Source organism: Hypanus sabinus, chromosome 19 (assembly GCF_030144855.1).
Source record: "Hypanus sabinus isolate sHypSab1 chromosome 19, sHypSab1.hap1, whole genome shotgun sequence".
Lineage (NCBI taxonomy): Eukaryota > Metazoa > Chordata > Chondrichthyes > Myliobatiformes > Dasyatidae > Hypanus > Hypanus sabinus.
In genome coordinates, this window is record NC_082724.1 from 29,511,912 (window position 1) to 29,534,813 (window position 22,902).

The 22,902-nt window shown below is 36.3% G+C and overlaps 1 protein-coding gene across 2 annotated transcripts in view; it reads left to right on the forward strand.

Annotated features, from left to right (window-relative positions):
- LOC132377840 (ataxin-7) overlaps window positions 1-22,902 on the forward strand; it is a 152,225-nt gene that overhangs the window by 96,276 nt on the left and 33,047 nt on the right. For both annotated transcript variants that reach the window (XM_059944261.1, XM_059944262.1), the window contains exon 4: window positions 19,120-19,360. In XM_059944261.1, the coding sequence (XP_059800244.1) occupies window positions 19,120-19,360 (241 nt within the window). The remainder of the gene's footprint in view (window positions 1-19,119; window positions 19,361-22,902) is intronic.

Here is a 22,902-nt window from a genome sequence, read left to right on the forward strand (position 1 = left end):
CCTAAGGAAGTAAAGCTGCTGCCGTGCTTTCATCATAATTGCATGATGGGGACAGATCCTCCAAAATAATAACACCAAGAAATTTAAAGTTGCTGACCTCCTCCACCTCTGATTCTCCCATGAGGACTGGCTCATGGACCTCTGCTTTCCTTCTGAAATCAATCAGGTCCTTGGACTTGCTGACGTTGAGTAAGAAGTTGTTGTTATTGGCACCACTCAGCCGAATTTTCAGTCTCCCTCCTTGTATGCTGATTCATCACTACCTTTGATTCAACCTGTGACAGTGGTGTCAAGGGTGACAGTGAATGTAGCATTGGAGCTGAGCTTAACCACACAGTCATAAATGTAAAGCGAGTAGAACAGGGGGCTAAGCACACAAGCTTGTGGTGCACCAATGCTGATGAAGATTGTGAAGGAGGTGTTGTTGCCAATGTGAATTGACTGGGGTCTGCATGTGAGGAAATCCAATTGCACAAGGAGGTATTGAGGCCAAGGTTTTGGAGCTTATTGATTATTTTTGAGGGGATGATAGCTTTTAATGCTGAGCTATGGTTGTTAAAGAGCATCTTGATGTATGCACCTTTGCAGGGTTGAGTGAAGAGCCAATGAGGTGGTACCTGCTGTGAACCTATTGTTCTGATAGGCAAATTTGGAGGAAATCCAAGTCACTTCTCAGGCAGGAGTTGCTATGTTTATCACCAATTTCTCAAAATTTTTCATCACTATTGGATGTAAGTGCTACTGGGCGTTAGTCATTGAGGAAGGTCACCACACTCTTCTTGGGCATAGGTATAATTTGAAGCTTGAAGCAGATGAGTATCTCATACTGCCAAAGTGAGAAGTTAAAGTCCTCAGTGAATACAACAGCCAGTTGATCAGCACAAGTATTAAGTACTTGACCATGTACCCCATCTGGGCTGGGTGCTTTCTGTGGGCCCACCCTCCTGAAGGCTGCTTGCACGTCGGCCTCAGAGACTGAAATCATAAGGTCTTTAAGGAACATGGGATTTTGTGATGTAGGAAAACCTACAAGTAAACTACTGGATTCTGGCAGAACAAGGGGATTGGAAAACTGTCAGTGTTGACATCGTATTCAAAACGGAGGCAAACTGCGGGCTGGTGAGCCAAACATCTATTTGTTAAGCAATTGTAGAATCAACTACTATGTAAGAAATGATAGCGTATTTGGAAAAGCAACCAATTTGAGCAGAATCAGCATGAAGGGGAAATTGTGAACACCCCAGAACCTCAAACGATCCTGTTTGTGTCTTCAGTGTTTCTAATGGATTAGATAGAGGCCAAACTAGCAGACATTGTACTTGAGTTTCCCGAAGGGGTGTGAAAAGATGCACCACAAAGTTAGGACTCCATTGGGTTAGAGGTGATACATAGGGTGGAGGATTTGCTAATAGGCAGCACCTCTTGTCACCAGTGGGCTGTCACATGGATCAAAGTGGGACTACCATAGTTTACTAACCATTGGCTTGAAAAAAGGAAGTGAAATAGTATTTGGAATCATTGTGCAGAATACAAAGAGCAGGCACACCCATAGCAAGTAAAAGGAAGCATAATGAAATGCTGTTATTTCAGTGGAGTTGGTGTAGAAAAGTAGGAAATCTAATTGCAACCAGTGAGAACACAGGCACCTCTGAACAAACAATTTTGGCCTCCCTCTTTGGCATAAAGTATCTCCGTAGAGTCCATTCAGAGAATGTTCATTAGGACATGTGCAAGGAAATGTTAAAACTGGTTTGATTACTACAAATTGGAGTTCAGAAGAACAAAAGTTGATATTATTCAAACATTACAAGACTCTTAGAGGCTAGACAGGGTAAATACAGGGAGAATGTTTCCTTTGAGTGGAGAACCAGAGTATGTGGTTTCAATATAAGGAAGGCAAATGCAATGTTAGCATCCATTTCAAGAAAACTGTAAGAGCAAGTATGTAATGCTGAGGCTTTATAAGGCATTGATCATACCACTTTTGGAGTATTGTGAGCAGTTTTGAGCCCCATATCTAAGAAAGGATGTGCTAGAATTGGAGAGGGTGCAGAGAGAGTTCATGCAAATGATCCTGGGATGATAGATTTATTAATGTATGAGGAGTGTTTAATGGCTCTGGGAGTACCCAGGAGAATTTAGAAGAATGAAGAGGATCTCATTGAAACCTACCAAATATTGAAAAGCTTAGAAAGAGTGGTTATGCAGAGAATATTTCCAGTAGTGTGAGAGTCTAGGATTAGAGGACATGCTCTCAGAATATAGGGACATCCCTTTAGAAGAGAGATACGGAGAAATTTCTTTAGCCAGAGAGCTGTGAAACTGTGGAATTCATTTCAGATTTGGCTGTGGAGACCAAGCCATTAGGTACAGCTATCTCCCGCTTCTCGAAAGTTCTCTTTACACCACTTCACTTTTATGAAAGACCTACATTAGTACCTGTTTTCGCTAACCGAAAGAAATTTGAAGAGGATTTTCGCTTTTACAAAAAAAAAGTGAAAAGTGAAAATAGCATTCATCGTTTGTTTTGCAGCGAGCTGTTATAGAGGCAGCACGCACACCATAGCTTTGAACTGCATTTTAAAAGGGCATGTAGGTTTAGGGCAGGTTTGCAGAATATTTTGAGTGCTTACAAAGAACAACATGATAGAAAAATGCGTGAACCTTCCAGTGTGCTCGCTGTCTTCTCGATTCTGGTAGGTGAAACTACACTGTACATACTTGTACTTTACTTTATTGTCACCAAACAATTGATACTAGAGCATACAATCATCACAGCGATACTTGATTCTGTTCTTCGCGCTCCTTGAAGTACACATTGAAGTAAGTATAATAAAAATTTAAATTATAAATCATAATTAGAAAATAGAAAAGGGAAAGTAAGGTAGTGCAAGTCAGGTCTGGATACGTGCATTACTTCTGCTTTATATAGGCTGTGTATTTATCATATCATTCCTGCTTTTACTATATGTTAGTGTTATTTTAGGTTTTATGTGTAATTCGGTATGATTTGGTAGGTGATTTTTTTGGGTCTGGGAACGCTGAAAAATTTTTCACATATAAATTAATGGTAATTGCTTCTTCACTTTACGCCATTTTGCCTTACTAAAGGTTTCATAGGAACGCTCTACTTTCGGATAGCGGGGGAAACCTGTATATTAAAGTGGATATCGATTAGGTCTTGTGAGGCTATATGAGTGGAACTTCAAAATATACTATAGGCTCCCAGTAGTCAGCTGGAATTCTTCATCATCAGGTGCCATGCCCAGTCTGAGCTTTGAGTGCCATGGCTCACACACTCCTGTTTCGGGTCAAGTGGATCAATTCACTGGTATTCATTTCCAGTTCTCTGGCTACTGTCTCCATCGTCATTTGTCTTTACCTTCCTCTTGCTTTCTTCCCTCAATCTTTCGCATAATTACCATGCATTCTAACTCCTCTTTCCTAATCACGTGTCCAATGAAGTTACGTTGCCTTTTCATGATCTCATACATTATTTCTCTTTTTGTGCTTGCTCTGTTCATGACATCCTCGTTAGATATTTGTTTTGTCCATGATGTTCTTTGCATCCTCTACAAAAACCACATCTCTGCTGCTTCAATTTGTTTCCTCATGTACTAGATATTGTCCAACATTCTGATCCTTATAACATAACTGGATAAACGTAACATTTCAGTGGCGGGTTGCCATGCCTGGTTTAGTGTTGGTCAGTATAGTCTTCATTCTCATAAAGGTGTCTTTTGCCATCCCTATTCTTCTTTTGATGTCCATGTCGCACCTGCCATCTGATGTCACCCAGCTTCCTAAGTAGCAAAAATTCTATACTTGTTTTATGTCTTCCCAGTTTATTATCAGCCTTTTTTTTAAACGATATTACCATACATTCTGTCTTTTTGCAATTGATAGACCCATTTTTGCACTTTCTTCAACAACTATATCAATTAAGTTTTGTAGTTCTTCCTCCATACTTGCGATTAACAGTGTCATCCGCATATCTGAAATTATTGATGTTTTCACTGCCAACTTTGATTCCCAAGATGTCTCTTATTTTTTGTAATATTTTACTGTGCACATTAATCAGGGGAGAAACACACCCTTGCCTAACGCCTCTCTTGATTCTCTTAAACTGACTCACTTCTCCATCTATTCTTACAGCAGCAGTTTGTTCCCAGTACAGATTTCTGATTAGGCGGAGATCTTTCAAATCTAGATCTAGAGTTTCCTGTAATATTTCAAATAACTTACTGTGCTTCAATTTATCAAATGCTTTTGTGTAGTCAATAAAACAAACAAGCAAATCTTTTTGCACTTGAATAGCACGTTCTGATAGTATCTTTCTTTCTTTCTTTCTTTTTCAATCTTTTTATTAAATTTCATATATAAAAAAAAAACAACACAAAATAATGAATAGATTACAGATTCAATAAACTTGAGATTACATTAGTAATAGGATAATAATATCCTATTAAAACATCCATCAACAAAAGGTGCATAAATCAATCAAGTCTATGTAAATATATATGAAAAACAAAAATAATCGTCGAAAAAAGAGAAAAAAAAAATTGAAATTATATATGAGAAAAAATATATAATGAAAAAAAATACTAAACTAACACTAACATGGGCAATAATAACACTTTATAAATATATAAAGGTGTCAAGAAAAGAACTCCAGAACTCCATACCTGAACAAGTATAAGTAGAGAAAAGGATCTGAAATAAGCCAAATTAATTCATATGAAAGTGTCGAATAAATGGTCCCCAGGTTTCTTCAAATTTAATTGAAGAATCAAAGATAGTGCTTCTGATTTTTTCCAAACTCAAATAAGAAATAGTTTGGAAGAGCCACTGAAATGTAGTAGGAGGATTTACTTCTTTCCAGTTTTGTAATATAGACCTTCTGGCAATTAATGTTACAAAGGCAATCATTCGTCTGATTGAAGGGGAAAGTTGATTGCCATCTTCATTTGGTATACCGAAAATTGCAGTAATAAAATGGGGTTGTAAATCGATATTCCATACTGAGGAAATGACATCAAAAATGTCCTTCCAATAGTTATGTAAAGTGGGACATGTCCAAAACATGTGAGTCAATGAAGCCACTTCTAAGTGACATCTGTCACATTGAGGATTGATATGCGAATAAAATCGGGCAAGTTTATCTTTAGACATATAAGCTCTATGTACAATTTTAAATTGTATTAAAGCATGTTTAGCACAAATAGAGGAGGAATTAACCATTTGTAAAATTTTTTCCCATTTATCTGTTGATATATTACATCGAAGTTCTTTTTCCCATTCTTGTCTAATTCTATCCGATATTTCTGGCTGTATCTTCATAATCATGTTATAAATAAAAGCTACTAATCCCTTCTGACAAGGATTAAAAGTAAAAATCAAATCTGAAAAATCCGATGGAGTTGAATTAGGAAAAGATGGAAGAATTTTATGTAAGAAATTTCTAATTTGTAAGTATCTAAAAAAATTAGATTTAGGTAATTCAAATTTGTTGGATAGTTGATCAAAGGACATCAAAGTACCTTCAAAAAAAAGATCACGAAAACATTTTATACCTTTCCTTTTCCATATACTAAAAGCTTGATCTGTCAATGAAGGTTTAAAAAAAAAATTACATAAAATAGGGCTGTCCAAAGCAAAGTTTTTCAGATTAAAGAATTTGCGAAATTGAAACCAAATTCGTAGTGTATGTTTAACAACAGGGTTAGATATCTGTTTATTGAATTTGGCTAAATCAATAGGAAGAAAAGAACCAAGAACGGAAAATATAGAATATCCCTTAACCTCACTACATTCCAAATTTACCCACTGTGGGCACACAGGTGAATCCAAATCTAGTTTCCAGTACATTAGGTTACGAATATTATTCGCCCAATAATAAAATCTAAAGTTAGGTAAAGCTAGACCACCATCTTTTTTAGACTTTTGTAATTGCCTTTTGCTTAACCTAGGATTTTTATTTTGCCAAACAAATGAGGAAATCTTTGAATCAATATTATCAAAAAAAGATTTAGGAATAAAAATTGGTAAAGCTTGGAATAAATATAAAAATTTCGGTAAAATCATCATTTTAATAGCATTAATCCGACCAACTAATGATAAAAATAAGGGAGACCATCTAGTAGTAAGTTGCTGAATTTGATGAAGCATAGGTAAAAAATTCAGTCCAAATAAATCTTTATATTTCTTGGTGATTTTTATACCTAAATAGATAAAGTTATCAGTAACAACTTTAAATGGCATCCTATCACTCAATAAAGTTTGCGCGTTTAAAGGGAATAACTCACTCTTATCTAAGTTTAACTTATAACCAGAAAAACTACCAAATTGAGCCAACAAGGATAAAATAGCAGGAATAGACCTACTAGGATTAGAAATATATAACAACAAATCATCAGCATAAAGCGATAATTTGTATAACTTCTCATTACGGGTAATACCAAAAATATTAGGAGACTCACGAATAGCAATAGCTAAAGGTTCTAATGCAATATTAAATAATAAAGGACTTAAAGGACAACCTTGTCTCGTACCACGAGATAATTGAAAAAAAGAGGATCTATAATTATTTGTAAGAACAGAAGCAACAGGTTTATAATATATTAATTTAATCCATGATATAAAATTAGGACTAAAATTAAAGTTTCTCAATGCATTAAATAAATATGTCCATTCAACTCTATCAAAGGCTTTTTCAGCATCTAATGAGATAACACATTCTGGGGTTGTAGGTGATGAAGTATAAATTATGTTAATCAATTTTCTAATATTAAAGAAGGAATATCGATTCCTAATAAAACCAGTTTGATCTTCTGAAATAATCTGTGGTAATACCTTTTCTAATCTAATGGCTAAAATTTTTGTAAGAATCTTAGAGTCTACATTTAATAATGATATAGGGCGATAAGATGCACATAAGGTAGGATCTTTATCTTTTTTAAGAATTAGAGAGATAGTAGCTTCATAAAACGATTGAGGTAATCTCTTCTTAACAAACGCATCATTAAAGATTTCACATAGCCAAGGAGAAAGCAATAAAGAAAAAGTTTTAAAAAATTCTACAATAAAACCATCAGGACCAGGAGCTTTCCCTGAATTCATTGATGAGATAGCCTCTCTTATTTCATCCATAGAAATAGGAGCATCAAGCAAGCTACAATCTTCATCTATCAATTTAGGAATATTCAAATTATTAAAAAAATTATCCATCGTAAACCGGTCACCGTCAAATTCTGATTGATATAAAGATTTATAAAAATCTTGAAAAGTGTTATTGATTTCTTTATAATCAGTAGTTAAATTACCGTCTTGTTTACGAATTTTAATAATTTGTCGCTTAGTCGAAATAGCTTTTAATTGATTAGCTAACAATTTACCAGTTCGATCACTATGAATATAAAATTGAGCCCTAGTCTTAATTAATTGATTCTCAATTGAAGAAGATAATAATAAACTATGTTCCATTTGAAGCTCAACTCTCTTCTTATAAAGTTCTTTGGTAGGAGTAACAGAATAAATCTTATCAATTTCTTTAATTTTATCCACCAATAAAGCTATATCTGAATATCTTTGTTTTCTTTTACCAGCGGAATATGAAATAATTTGTCCACGAATAAAAGCCTTGAGAGAGTCCCAAAGTATTCCTTTATCAATCTCTTCATTATAGTTTGTTGAAAAAAATAAGTCAATTTGTTGTTTTATGAAGGTAATAAATTCTGGATCTTGAAGTAAAGTAGCATTAAGTCTCCAAGATCTAGTATTGATAGAAGAATCCGAAATCTTGATAGATAACTTCAGAGGTGCATGATCCGAAATAGCAATAGAATCGTATTTACAATCAATAACATCTGTTAATAAACGATGATCAATAAGAAAGTAATCAATTCTAGAATAACTATGATATACATGTGAAAAAAAAGAAAATTCTTTACCTTTAGGGTTCAAAAACCGCCATATTTCAGTAATTCCAGAATCAACCATAAAAGAATTAATAAGTAAAGCTGATCTATTCGGAAGAGTTCGAATAGGTTTAGATCTATCCATCGAAGGATTCAAACAACAATTAAAGTCTCCACCCATAATCAACATATATTCATTCAAATTAGGAAGAGAAGTAAATAACCGTTTAAAAAATTCAGGACAATCAAAGTTTGGAGCATAAATATTAACTAAAACAACTTTCCGATTAAAAAGTGAACCAGTTATCAACAAAAATCTACCCTGTGGATCAGAAATAATTTCATAATGTGTAAACGAAATTGAGGCGTCTATAAAAATAGACACACCCCTAATTTTAGCGGTACAATTTGAGTGAAATTGTTGACCTTTCCAGAACCTAAAAAAACGTTGATTATCCTCCCTCCTAATGTGGGTCTCCTGTGCAAAAATAATATTAGCGTTCAATCTATGGAATACTTTAAATATTTTTTTACGTTTAATCGGATGATTTAAACCATTAGTATTCCACGAGATAAAGTTAATAGATTTATCCATCATACCAATATTAATTGTGTGTATCATAAAAGGTTAAAAAAACACATAACCCACAATTTAGGAAGAAGGAAAATTGATTCAGGAGCAACCGGAGATCCTGACACCTCAACAATATTAACAATTTAAAGTCAGCCCATAAACTAAAAGCAAAAAAATAAAAAGCAAAAGCATGAAAAAAGATCCCTCCCCCCTCCCCCCACCCTTTGAAAGAAAGCCAAGCGGCAGGCGCATAAACTAATACTAATATTACCCCCATTTCAAGATGGCAGCTCCATAAGAAAATTTTTTAAGAAAAAACTATATAACACCCCAATTAAAATATAGAGTTGCAAAAAAAAAATATATATATATATATATACCTACATATATATATATATATATATATATACATACACATACACACCCATATCAGACAAATCAAAAAAAAACTAAAATAGTAAAACCAGAAAGATCATTAATAAAAAAAAATGCACATTAAAGTTTAAAAATGTGATACACCTTTAAAAAAGAATTTCCATATTCAGATACAAAGATGACGTTTCACAAGCCAAGACTTATGGGAAGAAGAAACGACATTTTGAGAAAGCCATATTACAAAATATGAATATAAATTCAGCAATCTAATGAGAAAGTATAGTAAAAAAAGTTATCAAAATAGAATATTTTTATATAAAAAAAAAGATTTAACAGACACTACAACATATTTAAAAAAAAACTAAAGAAAAAGAATTCAAAACCTTTGTTCCATTTCTAAATACAGGCAAGCAAATAAACGCTTATAAAAAGTAAAGACTTATGGGAAGAAGAAACGACATTTTGAAAAAAATAATTCATTATTACAAAATACAAACGTATATAAAAAAAAGGATATTATAAAGATTAAAACAGCATCTATAAGCGATAATAATAGTAAAAAAAAAGACCCAGACCCATAGTTCAAAATAAAAAGTTATAACCCAACTTCCAGGGTTAAAACTTAAAATGAAATAACATCCTCTCTCCAAAAAAAAATCTTCAATGTAACTCATAGTTCAAGTTGCACTAGAGGATCGATATTCTTCAACAAATTTCTTCGCTTCTTCAGGAGTGATAAAAAAGTGTAGACTGTTGTCGGGCAGCACCATTCTAAGTTTCGCTGGATACATTAAAGCTTGTTTAAAACCAAGCGAATGAATCTCTGCCATCACTGGTTTAAAAGCGATCCTGGCTTTCATAACTTCATACGAGTAGTCTTCAACTATTCGAAATGAATAATTTCTGTAGGAGATCATACCTTTTTTACGAGCTAATCGAATTAGAAGCTCTTTCTCACGAGGATAATGAAGGCGAACAATCACCGCTCGTGGTTTATCAGACACAGACGAAAGCCTCGCAACTCTATGAGCGCGGTCAATAACAGGTTCATTTTTCAAACCTTCACCACCGAAAATTTCCCACAGTAATTTAGAGAAAAATTCAGTTAAATCACCGGACTCAACTTTTTCGGGAATTCCGATGATGCGCAAATTCTGTCTGCGAGAACGATTTTCAAGATCAGTAATTTTAAACTTGTACTGATCTAAAGTTTTAGCAGTCGACTCTATCTTCTTCTCTAACACTTCAATTGTACGTGCTTTTTCACAAATTGATTGTTCAAGAGTCGCGATCTTATTTCCATGCTGTTGAACCTCTAACGCCTGCGACTGAAACTTAGTTTCAAGCGATTTAACAACTCCTTCAAGATCGGATATTTTCGAAGTAATCCTCCTTTCCAAACTTAACAGTTTACTGTCCAATTTACCTTCTAGTCTGCCTTCCAGAGCCGCAAATTTAGCATCCAGTTTATTGTCCAATTTACTTTCCATAGCCGCAAATCTAACATCCAGTTTAGTGTCCAAAAGACCAACAATTGCGTCGATGGATAAAGGATCCTTAGCCGATTTCTTACTTGTAGCCATTTTAGGTTTGACAAAATTAGATCAACTATTATTTTAGGAAAAAAGGGTCAATCAAAGGTAGCAACTCATATGATTAAGTTCGAAAAGGTCTAATTAAAGGGTGATTATAGTTAAAAAAATAAAGAGCGCCTAAAAGGCAGATGCTTACGTCGCCATCTTGAAACTCCACCCCCCCCGATAGTATCCTTAACATCAATATCGTATTTCTTGCACCTTTTGTCTTTCACAAAACCACATGATGATGGAGAGACCTTATAAGATTATTTCTCATCTATGTTGACTGTGGGGAAGGTCACAGAAAAAGGGAATGGTGATATCTTGAAACATATCCATCTCACGGAAAAGGTATTGGTGGCCTTAAGACATGTAATGGTAGATAAATCCCGGGAATTGACTAAGTATATCCTAGGACATTGTGGGAAGCCAAGGAAGAAATTGCAAGTCATACACTAATACTTTTGATGAGAGTACAGGTGGCATAATTCATAGATGACACCAACATTGGTGGTATAATGGACAGTGAAAAACATGATCTAAGACAATGCACAACAGGAGCTAGATCAACTGGGAAGGTGGGCCAAGAAATAGCTGATGGAATTTAACTCGGGCAAGTATGAAAGTGTTGCATTTTTGGCAAGTTAAATTGAGGCAGGATTTAAACAGTAAATCACAGAGCACTGGAGAGTGTTGTCAAACACAGAGACCAAGAGTTACATATTTATTTCCTTGAAGGTGGCAACACAGGTAGACAGAGGAAAAGAATTCCTGTTATTATCAGTATGGGCTGATATATTGACCACTTCCCGTATACCCATACCATAACCTTCGATGTACAGCAGAGCCTTCGGTTATTTGAGAAAAAGGAACCTGTAATACAACACTGGTACACAACTTGTGGCTTGTTGGGCACCAGTGACCTCTGCCCTATGGGTTTTTGACACCTGTATTACTTGCAGAACACAACTTGAGGAACTGGAAAATTACCGTCAACACTGCCTTGTTAAAATCCTTCTGCTGGAACTAATATCTTCCCCCAGGCCAACCTCTCCAGTATTGAGATACTTGTTGCCATGAGCTGGCTAGGTAGGTTGGGCTTGCCATGTTATTTGCATGTCTGTTATCGGACTCCCAAAACAGCCGCACTATTCTGGCCTGAATCAAATATGAAGCAGACGGGAACAAACTCAAAGGTATGCCTTTTGTAGCAATGTTTGAAACCAGGCACCCAGAGTACGAGGGGAAATACTGGAACAATGTGAGGTAAGGGCAAGTGGGTAACCAGTCATTTAGGGCATTAAGAAATCAACCTCATTGCCTAAATGCAGGAATAAATTGTATTTTTAGTAATTTGCTAAAAAGCTTATTTAACTTAAGCATCATTTTTCAAGTTGGAAATGAATTTGGACTGAATATTTTGCATTATTTTTTGATATTTTGTTCTTAGTATTTTGGTTAAATGGGTGTAACTTCTGCCTAAGATTCCACTTCAGACTAACTAGTACTACAGGCAGTGTAGAACATGATTTTCTTGTGTAATTGGTGTGAAGTATGAGGAAAATTGGAGAAACACCTGCAGTTCTGCAAGAAAATAAAACGTCCATTAGATAACAATGAAGGTATTAATTTTACAAGTATTGAAAATGTTTGCCAAAATATTACTTCTGCAGTACTCTTTTTGCTTCTATCACATTATTTATATTATTTATACTTGCTTTAGTAAATCTTATAAAAATTGGCTTGCCAGTTTTAAATCAAACTGGGAAGATGGAATTAGGAGACATGGAGTAAAATGAATCAAACTTGTATTAAGGTAGATTGCATGCTTGTATTGTTACTTTCATGCATTAAAAATACTAATGTGTTAATCAGGGTGGTAAAAAGCTTTAAAATCAACAAAAGACCCTACAATGCTTTAAAAGGTTAATCAACGTTAACTCATTATTAGAGATTTAAAATTCTTTAAACTCATCTGAAGTTTTTTTAAATGAACAAAGTCTCTCCCACAGATCTTGACTGAATTATAATCAACAAAAGAATACCCTTTGTGTATCCTAAGTCTTGGTCCAGAATTACCCTGAGAGTTCGCATTGTTTGTGTTGGGCAATTAACTCGATTTCCTGCTTTCTCCTTGTACTCTATGATGAATTCATATTTGGAATATGTGTCGAATTGTTCATGGTAAATTTCCAGATATGAATGTGAGGTAATACTGGCATACAATCATTACTTTATAATACCATGGACAATATTTACTTGTCTGAACTTCAAATGTAACATTTCATTTCCTAAAAGTTTTGCATCCTGATTTTTAGCCTGAGAATTATTCTAATTTACTACCACTGTATTGATGAATGCTCATATTTAATAAACCTTGTAAAAAAAATTGTCAATTTAAAGATTTATGGACAAAACTCAGTTTCTTCCAATTGGATTTTAGTATTTAAAGCAATGACTTTGGTACCACCTGAAATTTCAGACATGTGCCTCCAAGTTCTTGTGTGCCATGAGCCTGTAAATGATGTTGAATCAATATCAGAAGCTGAACCAGACTTGGTTATTTGTAATCTACTCTTGATTCTGGGCTGAGTTAATCTCCATAGGCCAGTTCCTCTCTTACTGAACTTTCATCCATTCTTTCATCAGCTACTGACACTTCACTCCATGTATCTATCATACTGCACTCTCCTCTTTCACCCTGCCTGCACTGTGGTGTACCCCAGAATTCTATTTCTTGTATCTTTCCAAAGTTACATCATGCTCCATCAGCTGCATGCCCATTAACCTAATGGGTTTTGTGATCCGCCAGCCTCTCGGGAGTTAATTTAATTGCTGTTTTTTACTTGTATCCCTTTGTAGTCTTTTCGTCTTTGAACTTTTTCTATAACCTATAACTTGTATACAAGCTTTTAACTGAGGAAGATTTTAAGTCTCTTCTAATCTTGTGGAATCAACTCCCTTGACCATATTCATAGCTCTCTAATGCAAATATTTATGTTTTATTGTTGACCCTTGTCTAAATCTATCAGTGTGGGTGCTTTGATAATTCAGGTTCACTTATTTCAGATGAAGTAATAAGGAAATTTGGTTAACGTTCTTGTTAAGCATAAGAACATACAATGATATTGATGTTCCTTCTGGTCAGGAAGAAATCAGTTCTTAAGCACAAGCGTGGGTGGGGAAAAGACATTCTGATATGATGAAACTGAAATTAGTTTATCACTTGCACCATAAATAACAGAGAATAAAAGAATGTTGGCATTCAAATGGAAAATCATTACTGTGCCCCTGAAAAATATTATTGATAAGAACAGATAATACGTCATTTGTACTAACTCTGTTTCACTTTTAGTTATTTTTTGTTTGTTTCCTCAGACCTAGCCAATCTGTATTTTTGAACTGGCAATGTTTTTATTGCACAATATTTAGTAATGGTTCAGTACACAGATCTGGGTGTCGAATAGTGTTAGTCAACTGGCAATTCACAAAATATTTTGTTATTAAAGAAAGGTCATATTAGGATTTCAAAACTGCATAGCATAACAGTTGCAAAGATGAATTCCAGTTAAATCCTATGACCATATTTTAACCATTTTGACCTCCAGGACCTTTATGTCTGAGTATATCGCTGTTTGCAAGTATTACATAATCCCTAGCATGATTCATGTTCTTCAATGAGTAAATACGTTATGATATGAGGCATCCATGCTAGTTCACACTCAAAGAGCAAGCAAATTGTAACTGGGTGTTATTGTGGAGACTCCTTGGATCAGCTTGTGCCGTTTTCTGCTGAGTTGATGTCTGTAATTGCAGTTTCTTATGTAAATTTCATGAGAGTAGTTTGGCAGAATGCCCAGATCAGCATGGAATTTTCAGAAGGTTAGTGTGAATCTGAAGTGTCCGTGTTCTGTTATCTTTTACTGTGATTAATCTACAGCTAAAAACCATTAGAGCTTGCTTTAACAACCCAAGTGGTGCAAGTAAATCAGAGTAGATCATCTCAAAGTACGGGATTAGGAGTTGTTACCCATCTTTCATCCATGCCACACTGATTTTATTTGTGTTTTTTGGCAAATGAAAGCTGAGCAAATTATACAGCAAATTCTGTCAAAGTGCTAAAGTTTAAATTGTAGAATCTCTCTTTCTCTGTCTCTGTCAGAGTGTTCACCATCTCTCTCTGTCCCCCACCCCGTCATTCTCTGTCCCCCACCCCATCATTCTCTGTCCCCCACCCCGTCATTCCCTGTCCCCCACCCCGTCTCTCTCTGTCCCCCACCCCGTCTCTCTCTGTCCCCCACCCCGTCTCTCTCTTTGTCCGCACCCCACTCTCCCTCACAAATAATGAAAACTAAAACACTCAGAATAGAATAATACTGACCAAAAGATCGCATAGTGGCAGTTCTGCTATAATGCCATTATTACATTTTGAGGAAACCTTTTATTAACCTAATCAAATCAATTGTATCAATGGGAAAAGGTGGGTTAAGGGAGAGAAAGTTTGAAACTTATAACGAAGTTATTTTTTCTGGCAGAACTTTCAAAAAATAAAAGAAGGCTCTATTTTTTATACATAGAAATCCAAAAATATTAAAGGCTGTGTGTTGTGTAATTTAATAAATTATTTATTGTTGCACAAGTATCAATAAAAATATCTGCATATCAGTTTCTAGTCGCCTCACTGAAGATAGCAGTCCATTTTCTTAAGGAGACAGTAGTGTCTAATTACTGTTGAGGTTGCATGTTTACAGGTATCTTCAAGTCATCTTTTTCTCTGCTTATCAAGTTCCAGCTTAACTTTTAAGTGATTTTGCTAATTCTGGATCAAAATTGCATTATAACCAATTTGGCCAGTTAATTTAGGAAACACTGTATTTCATTGATCATGTTATAGCCAGTGCCCATTATGGAAATGTGTAGTATCTATCAATGAAAAAAGTTATGTTTTAATGTCTCACAGTATGGTATGTTATGTTTGTGTGACATTCTGTTTTTGGCATCAGTCCTTTAATTTTCAGATTAGTTGTGCTAATATTGACAAGTTGTCTTAAAGTATGAAGCAAATTGTTTCAAAATATATGTGAGCTGTACTCTACTAGGTGCATGTAATACCGGTAATGTGTTCATTAGAAAATATTAAAGACTTTAGAAATCAAATGAGGGGGGGGGGGGGAAGTCTTGGAAATACTCAGCATCCAAAAGAGCAGCATCTATGGAGTAAAACAAACAGTTAATGGAAATAACTCAGCAAATGTGTAGCTTGAGTGGTAACACGAGTGAATCTGCAGATGCTGGAAATAAATTTAAAAAACACGAAATGCTGGCAGAACTCAGCAGGCCAGACAGCATCTATGGGAGGAGGTAATAACGACGTTTCGGGCAGAAACCCTTCATCAGGAGTGAAGTAACATGGGATGGTCGAGGGGGGATAAGAAGTGGGGGGAGGGATAAAGTAGAGAGCTGGGAAGTGATAGGCTGAAGGGAAATGGGCTAGGGGGAAGGTGGAGAATTATGGGAAATAAAAGAGAAAGAAAGGTAGGGCTGGGGGGGAGAGATTATAGTGAGGGGGGAAAGAGAAAGAGAACCAGACTAAAATAATAGATAGGGATGGGGGTAAGGGTGGGGGGCAGGGGTATCAACGGAGGTCAGTGAGTTGGGTGTTCATGCTTGAGTGGTGTTTGCTTGGGTTGAGTTGTTTTTTGATATTGGTAATCCATTTGCAAACATTTTGTCACCAATTGAGGAGACATCGTATGGTGATGAAACGTTTGCAGATGGATTGCCAAGATTGGAGAACGACTCAACCCAATCAGAAACAGTTAACCTTTCGGATGAGATATCTTTCATCAGGATCCACTCCTTTAGAAGCTTTTGTTAAATGTTTTTAATTCTGAAAATTTGTACGGGAGTCCTATCTTGTCCCTGCAGAAAACTGAAAATATTTAGTGTCTGTAATTTTACGTTATTATTTTTAAAAGCTCATTTGAATAAACACAAAGGTGTGTGTTTGTTTATTTTCTCTGGCCTGCTGAAGAGCAAGTGTTGCCTTTTCCATGCAAGCTGCTTTCTGCGAAAGGGTAAATTTTTAATGTTCATGATAAAGACAGCAATAAAAAGTCAATAACGACCAAGCAACACGCATCTATTTGTAATGAATCTGTGTTCCTAGGATCTTTTGAAATTAAGTTGAATAAAACTGCATGTGGAGTGTTTGATATTTCATGATGCTGACATGAACTCATTAAATTTTGATGTACACTCCTAGTGTTTTACTGTTTCTTCAGAACTGGTTGTTCTTTCTCCCCGTCTTCCTGTCTGCAGTGCTTTCATTGAACTATGTAGTTTGCAGAGCTACTGATTTGTTTCATTCTGAAGTTCTTCCTGGGTTTAGTGTTGAAAATATGGGCATAGTCAATGTTTTAAATCTGTCCCTTTAAAACATTCAAAACTAAATTTCAGAGTAAATGGGAACAAAAGATTTTTTTAAATTATAGCATGGATGGCAGCTGAAGATGAGCACAGCTAAGCAATATACTTTAACCATCAATGGGATGCATAAAATATTGATTATCGTGTAATTCTAATTTAAGGTAAGATAAAATAGGTTGTGAAAATGAAATTGTGAAACCTTCATTTGTTTTCCAGGTTAAAAAATTGTCTTAGTATTTTAATTGGCTCTACCACTGACAGATGAATCATTCATGTTTACGTAAACAATGTTGAGTTCCTGAGTTAATGTTGGAATTTGTTACTTATTTTAAAGTCCCTATTCCCTTTTGGGTCCATTTGGTTAAAAGGGGCTGTTTCTTACATTCTTTAAAATGCTATTACCCATTTGATTTAATGTTCATTTTAACTTTGCTTCTTGTATTAGCTCAAGTTCTTCCTTTAGCTCAGGCAGAAATGGTGGTATTAAAGGTATTTGACAATTTGAGTTGTCTTTTCCACCCCCCCCCCCCCCCCCCACACACACACACAAATTAATTTGATTGAATTCAGAGTAAAATTGAAATAAAGTCAGTTGGAGTTTTGTGAAGTGAGCCTTTACATACATTGGGCCATCAATTTCTCATTTAAATTTAGAATAGATTTTGTGGTTCAGATTAACAAGCTGTGTTCTGATTATTTTTAAATGCTTGTAGCCTGTGCAGCCTTTAGAAGTGAGCATGGTGAGATTAGAGCATGATATAATGCGATGGGAAATTTAATTTGCCATAGGTAGCAGTTTTTCCACTGCATTCTCAATGGTTTTATTTTAAAAATGATCTTGATTGCACTGTTTTTGTTTTATAAAATCATCTGCAAAAAGTTTAATGGTTTTAAGTTTTTTGTTCCGCCCCATGTGATTAATGAAATTCATTGAGACTGGTTGCTCAGCAAGAACAAGAAATGATGGAAGACATTTCCACTTAATTTATAGTCATAATCGCTAAAACCTGTCTTTCCATACAATGGGCAAATAACGTTCATACACTCATGGTGAAGGTGCCCTATATTACAGAGCAATTATCATGGCTTTGAAGGGCAATTCTAGCACACGAAGTTATCTTTAGGTTGAGCTATTTAACATCAGCTGCCATGCATATCATGACTTTCAACTGCATTTAGCAGGAACTATAGAAAGGTGACGTAATGACACTACTCGTAACCCTTTTGGTAGTAGTAGTCCATATCAGCATGCAGGGAATACCTAAACTGTTGTCAGTTTCACAAAGTGACCCTTTAGCTGGAGTACTATTCTGGAACCTCTGGCCATGGTCTGGAGAGTTCACCATTGTCCAAATGCTTTATTGTATCATTCTCTGTGATGTAACCAGCAAAGGATTAGCAACTGAGCACTCTGGATAGTTGGTGCAACTGCATTTAAAACTGAGGTAGATGGTGAATAATGGCATAGAGGTGGAGTTGATCTGCCATTATTGTAATAAGTGGCTGGGCAGGATTGAAAAACTGTTTGGTCTGTTCTTGTGTGTGCATTAACATTTGGAGGTTTAAGTCAATATCTGTAGGTTGAAGGAAATCCCTAATCTTCTACTTGACAACATGAACCAGCTCACAGGTTTCTTCCACTTAAGAAATTATCTCTTTACCTTTTAGATCATTAGCATTTCAGATACTGGTTCTCCCTTGCTTATGTGTAGCCCAGAATCAAAAATGAATGTTTGGGAGTCCGACAGGATGGTTTTGTCAGTGGCTGCAGACATCTTCTGCCATGCTGGAACTTGCTAAATAACCCCACTTCTGATTTGCAAACTGTTCAGGTTACAAAGAGTTTATCATAAGCAGGGGAATTCCTGTACTTAAATGTGTTCCTATGTTGGTGAATCCAACTCCTGAAAAGGCTTGCTTAACTGATGACTTCTATCTTTGGTTCATTGTAGTCCTTGACAAATACTACAATGATCCATCGATTCCATCGCAACACTATTTTCTAAGCATCTTTAATTAATCTGGTACAAAGTAAAGCATTATTAAATGTGGAGAAAGTGTAAAAGGAGTTAGAAAATCTTTGTTAGCAGTTTTAGTTTGCCATAATTGACTCAAGATGTTTTTGCGGTATTTTACTATTACATAAAAAGCATTAGAATTCAAAGAGTTTGAGGCTTCCTGAAAAATAATAATCTTTTGAAATTCATGTTGCTCGTTAATTGTGAATTGTTTAATTTTCTCTCTGCAGAAAGAAGACACAGTACATCAAGCAAACCACCTGTAACTCCTCCGTCTTCTACGTATTCTTACCCTTCCACGCTCTCAAAAAGCAGAAGTGTTAGTGATTGTGGGAATAGTCGCTCTTCTGGTGGCAACTGTGCTTCATCCAGCTCCAAGATACAAAAATCTCCCAAAGATAAACTTCACATTGGTGGTATGAACAGACCATTTTACATGGTTCATCATGGCAGGATGCACCATGAGAAAAGGTTAGTGTGTACCCTGAATGCCTACCCTGAAGAACTTTAAATCTTCCCTTATGCCTATCCTGAAGAAATGTATATCTTCTCTTGTTTGTGATTTGATTACTACACTGCAAAGTTTCTTCCTGGGACTCCGACCCTGACGAAGCTTAAATTTTTCCTTGGGTCTCAGCCTGAAATGTTGACTGTACTTTTTTCCATAGATGCTGCCTGGCCTACTGAGTTCCTCTAGAGTTTTGTGCATGTTGCTTGCATTTCCTGCATCTGTAGACTTTGTCTTGTTAGTGTGTACTTTTTTTTTGCCATTCACTAGCCATTCCTGCTGCAAAGTTTTCTCAACATATGTTGATTTTCAGCACCTGTTTTCAGATACCTCAACTCAACTTATGAATTTGATTATTTACCTACCGAGGTAGATGTAGAAGGATGTTTTTCTGATTGGAGATCAGTGACCGGTGGTGTACCATGAGAATCAATCCCTGCCTGAACCTCTGTTGTTTATATTATATATATAGTAATTAAAATATACTTGGTCTGAGTTATGTTTGTAGATTACGTGGAAATTAGAGGAGCACTTGAGAGGTCAAATTCAGGAGGAAAGTATGCAGTAGATGGTAGGACCCTTAAGAGCGTTGTTATGCAAGTCATAGCTCCCTGAAGGTTGGTTGGTTGGCAAAACAGTTGGTTAGGATGTAAAGAAAGTGTGTGGCAGGTTTGGCTTGATCAGTGAGATATTCAGTATAGAAGTTGAAAGTTTTGTTGCAGCTGTATATTTCTTTGGTAGACCACATTTGGAGGAGTGTGTGCAGGTCCAATCATCTAGGATGTGGGAACTTTGGAGAGGGTGAAGAAGAGAAAGAACTTCAAGGGCAGTTTGAGCAAACTTGGACCAGATCTCTGGAGATTTGAAGGCTAAAGGGCTGTGATAGAATATATGAAATTATGAGAGGCATAAATAGGGGAAGTGAACACCCATTTCCCCCCATAGTGGATATATCATATAACAGAATGCCTAGGTTTAAGGTGAGGAGTGGACATTTAAAGGAGTTGTGTCGGGCAAGTATAATAGATGTCTGGAGCTTGTTGCCAAGAGAGGTGTCAGCAGCAGACACTGTACTGGGTTTAAGACGTATTAATGCAGACACCTAAACAGATAGGGAATGGAAGGATACAGACCAGACGAGATTAGTTTAATTTGGTCAGCACAGACTCGATGAGCCAAAGGGCCTGTTTCTGTGCTCCACTTTTCTATGTTCATGCTATTGTCCAAAACTGTTCAATAAAATAATTGTATAGGGGTTCTAAGTAAACATTCAGATTCCATAATCCACCTGAAAATTGTGTCAGTGTAGCGTAGCAGTTAGTGCGACATTATTACAGCTTGGGGCACCAGAATTCTGAGTTCAATTCCGGTGTCTCTAATAGGAGATTGTACGTCTTCCCTGTGGAATGTCCTCCCACAGTCCAAAGATGTACTGGTTAATTGATCATTGTGAAACTGTGCCATGATGAGGCCAGAATGTGGGTGAAGAACAGGAAAGGCCAGGTCCACACTGTATCACAAACTCATTAACTCAGAATTACTAAATGGTAATAATTATGGGTAGAGCAGTTTTACTTCTATGTCATACTTTAATAATCTGATATTTCCTCTCTCGCACTAATTTCTGCTTCTCATAACCTATAAGGCACTGTGCTGGCTATATAGCCTACATTTGCTTTCATCCTGTTTTATTCTCCCCACATTCACATTAACAAACCTCCACATTCTACTGCTCACCTGTAATTCACAACGGTGTTCACCCACCAGCTCACACACCTTTGAAATGTGGGTGGAAAGTAAAGAAAAAGAGAGAGCATACAACAAAGCAAAAGTTAGAGTGAAGACAGAGGATTGGGAAGATTTTAAAAACTCAGAGAGCAACTAAAAGAGTCATTAGGAGGGAAAAGATGAAATATAAAAGCAATCTCACTAACAATATCAAGGTGGATAGTAAAAACATTTTCAAGTATGTAAAAAATAAAAGAGAGATGAGAGTAGATATAGGACTGCTAGGAAATAAGGCCAGAGAAATAATAACGGGGGACAAGGAGATGGCAGATGAAATAAATGACTATTTTGCATCAGTCTTCACTGTGGAAGACACTAGCAGTGTACCAGATGCTGAAGGATGTGAGGGAAGAGAAGTGAGTGCAGTTACTATTACAAGGGAGAAGGTGCTCAAAAAGCTGAAAGACCTAAGGGTATGTAAGTCACCCAGGCCAGATGAACTGCATCCTAGTGATCTGAAAGAGGTAGTAATAGAGATTGTGGAGGCATTAGTAATGATCTTTCAAAAATCATTGGACAGTGGCATAGTGCCAGAGGACTGGAAAATTGGAAATGTCACTCCACTCTTTTTGAGAAAGGTGGAAGGCAGCAGAAAGGAATTTATAGAGCAGTTAGCCTGACCTCAGTGGTTAGGAAGATGTTGGAGTCAATTGTTAAGGTTATGACATACTTGATGATACAGGACAAGGTAGGACAAAGCCAGCATGGTTTCCTTAAGGGAAAATCTTGCATGACAACCCTGTTGGAACTCTTTGAGATTACAAGTAGGATAGATAAAGGAGATGCAGTGGCTATTGTATATTTAGACTTTCAGAAGGCCCTTGACAAGGTACCACACCTGAGACTGCTTACCATGTTACTGGCATGGTTAGAACAAGCATCATGCGGATGTTTATGGAAGAAGAAGAAGAAGAAGAGTTGATTGGTAGGAGGCAGCAAGTGGGAATAAAAGAATCCTTTTCTGATTGGCTGCCAATGACTAGTGTTCCGCAGGAGTCGGTGTTGGGATTGCTTTTTTTAATGCCGTATATCAATGATTTAGATGATAGAATAGATGGCTTTGTTGCCAAGTTTGCAGATCATATTGGTGGAGGGGCAGGTAGTATTAAGGAAACAGGTAGGCTGCAGAAGGACTTAGACAGATTAGGAAACTGGACAAGAAAGTGGCAAATGAAATACAATATTGGAAAGTGCATGGTCATGCACTTTGGTAGTAGAAACAAGTGTGCAGACTATTTTCTAAACGGGGAGAAAATCCAAAAATCTGAGATGCAAAGGGATTTGGGAGTTCTTGTGCAGAACATCCTAAAGGTTAACTTGTAGGTAGAGTCGGTGGTGAGGAAGGCAAATGCAACGTTAGCATTCATTTCAAGAGGTCTAGAATATAAAAGCAAGGCTGTGATGCTGAGGCTTTATAAGGCACTGGTGAGGCTTCACCTTGAGCATTGTGAACAGTTTTGGGTTCCTCATCTAAGAAAAGATGTGTTGGCATTGGAGAGAGTTCAAAGAAGATTCACAAGGATGATTTCAGGAATGAAAGGATGACACGAGGAATGTTTGGTAGCTCTGGGTCTGTACTCGTTGGAATTTAGAAGGGTGAGGGGGAGTTCTTATTGAAATCCTTCAAATATTGAAAGGCCTAAACATGGTAGGTGTGGAAAGGATGTTACCTGTAGTGGGGGAATCTAGGACAAGAGGGCACAGCCTCAGGATAGAG